At 37.4% G+C, this 2,500-nt stretch overlaps 1 protein-coding gene across 1 annotated transcript in view; it reads right to left on the bottom strand.

Annotated features, from left to right (window-relative positions):
- LOC122267319 (uncharacterized) overlaps positions 1–1,919 on the bottom strand; it is a 13,147-nt gene extending 11,228 nt beyond the window's left edge. Inside the window, exon 1 of the mRNA XM_043037365.2 lies at positions 1,570–1,919. Within this exon, the coding sequence (XP_042893299.2) occupies positions 1,570–1,611 (42 nt within the window). The 5' untranslated portion in view covers positions 1,612–1,919. The remainder of the gene's footprint in view (positions 1–1,569) is intronic.
- Positions 1,920–2,500: the final 581 nt, after the last annotated feature.

Genomic DNA, 2,500 nt, shown 5'->3' with positions numbered 1-2,500 from the left:
TTTTGGTCCCAACACTTGCACCACACATGTGCTTAGGAACACTTTTGAATAAACACAGAAAGACAAATTGCTTCCCATATTTTCCTCTTTTCCTGGCCAGAAGTTAGTCAGTATAATAAATAAATGTCTTAAAACTGAGGAATCTCTATACTGCACTTGGATATTGCTATATTGCATGGATTGTCAAGATGGAGAAGGACAAGTATTCTGAGAGATCGTTTATCAAGATAGATGCAATGAAGAAGGCTCTGGTTACCTCTTAGTAAATATGACAATAAAATAAATTTCCAAAAAATAATGAGCATAAAAATAATGTTTTTTTCACTGTCTGAATGTGATTACCAAAGCTAAAATAACAAGACTTAACTGCTAAAATAGAATAATTAAATTAACTATGTAAATGCATTATTACAATACTAAATGTCATATATACATAGCCTATATGAAACAAAAGCCTACACTTACATGAATCAACACTGTCATGAATTTCAATACCAATTTTGATATTCATGAATATAACTTTCTAACCAATTGTGTAATATCACAAATATCCTTCAATGAACTGTTAAAATCAGCTGTTACACTAGCCTATCACATAAGCCTACATAACCAATATTTCCCAACCTATGCCATAAAACAAAAGACTATAAAGCCTACTTTCAAATCCTGAACCCATGACCTTTTACATGAAGGCCACTTGAAGACAATCACTGCACACAAGGTCAGTTTTCCTTTACAACCTCACTGATATTGTTGTAATCCCTCCAACTTTAAATCTTCCTCACAATCCCTCACTCATATAATGAGGCCATGTATTTGATACCCTTTGAATTGCTTTAATTAATAAATATTATCTTCCGTATAATGGAAGTGCCTTTCATCTCTGCCTATGAACATGGAAAAAACATCCTGCTTCGTGTATTTACTGTTAAGGCTCATAATTAGTGTGATTTTAATGAGATTCTGAATACAGTTGGTGCAAGTCTGGAGAAGGGATATAACCTCTTAGACTTTCAAAAACTCAAGAAAAAAATGCAGAACAACCAAAAAAATGTGTTTTTATACTAAATCAGGAGATATAAAATACATAACTGATTGCTAATTATGTAGAAAAGCATCTGTATGGCCTACAGTAACATATAGACAGCACAAAGAAAATTACTATGATACAGTCCTCTATTGGGTAATTATTAATTAAATGTAAATGCTTTGCAAAATAGACTACCAGTAAAATTATCACATTGAACAATATTTTTACAAATCTGCACAGCTGGACAGCATACACATCAGTACATATGGCTTCCCAACAATAGCCAGTAATAAAAAATTCCTGCACACACAGCATAATTGGTACGCAATTCAGTACTTATAATACACTCACAAACTCTAATAATGCATTTCCTTTAAGTTTCCACTATCACTAACAAACATGACAAGCTGTCACTCTCTCGAACGCAAACTACGTGATTAATAAACCTTCTCTCGCACTTTTTCGTCCTCCATTTAAGCCCAATAAATCCTCCTTTTCGCAATCACACCTTAAATGACACTTATACCCTCCATAATTACCGGTCTGACGTAGCTGTAGATCCCCTTGATGTAGCTCGTCATCGTGGCCTTCCGCGTTGAGCTGTAACCAGAAATTTGCTGGACTTTTTGCTGACTTGAAGGAAGAGGAAGAACTCGTCCTCTTGCTGACGGTCGCCGTCACCTCGCACTTTTTGGCGATTTTCCCTCTTTTATCTCCGGGTTCCTCGTCTCTCCTTTTGTGCACGTGTTACAGCCGCTCTCTCCCGCCGTATTTCCGATGGTGGGTCGTGCGTCAGCGAGTGAGAGCTTGGGAATAGGTGAAAAAGACGAAAATCAACAGGTAACTGACTACTTTAACTCTAATTCTTGTTTGTTTTGCACAGCTGCGCGTGGCAGATGATCCAAACTCGATTCCCATTGGTCGAGAGGTTCCACACTGGACCAATCAGCAGCCGCGAAACAAACGGGGATGCCAACGGTGTGATTTTGGCTAAACTTTTTTTTTCGTTTTTCATATTTTGGGATTTCAATTTCATAAATTGATATTATTATTTTGTTATTAATTTCTCGTTGGTTTATTAAATATTTCTTTTTTCCCTAGGGTATTAGTAGATTCCTATGATTTTCTAACGAGATTTTAGACTTCTAGACTTGTCTAACATCAAATAAACATGTAAAATATATACCAAAATATTCTACTCTTTTGTCTGCACACAAAAGGACAGTCATTTTTTTCACGGAAACATCGGAAATCAAGTATAAATAAAGTACTTATAAATCGCTTTACCTACACGTGTTAACCCATTCACGCCGGCTGACGTGATACGACTTGATGTTGGTTTTTCGCGTCACAGTCGCTGGACGCGCTTGGGGATGCACGCGCGTCGTGGCTCGGCGAGCGGGCAACCGAGGCTTGCGGCTTGTGCGCCCGAGAATCTCGAGGCGTTAGGCTTATGCGTTCGAGAACCCC

Source organism: Penaeus japonicus, unplaced genomic scaffold, assembly GCF_977035675.1.
Source record: "Penaeus japonicus unplaced genomic scaffold, GWHDUDI00000001_assembly GWHDUDI00000005, whole genome shotgun sequence".
NCBI lineage: Eukaryota > Metazoa > Arthropoda > Malacostraca > Decapoda > Penaeidae > Penaeus > Penaeus japonicus.
The sequence above is the reverse complement of the archived record's forward strand: the minus strand, read 5'-3'. Positions and strand labels throughout refer to the sequence as shown.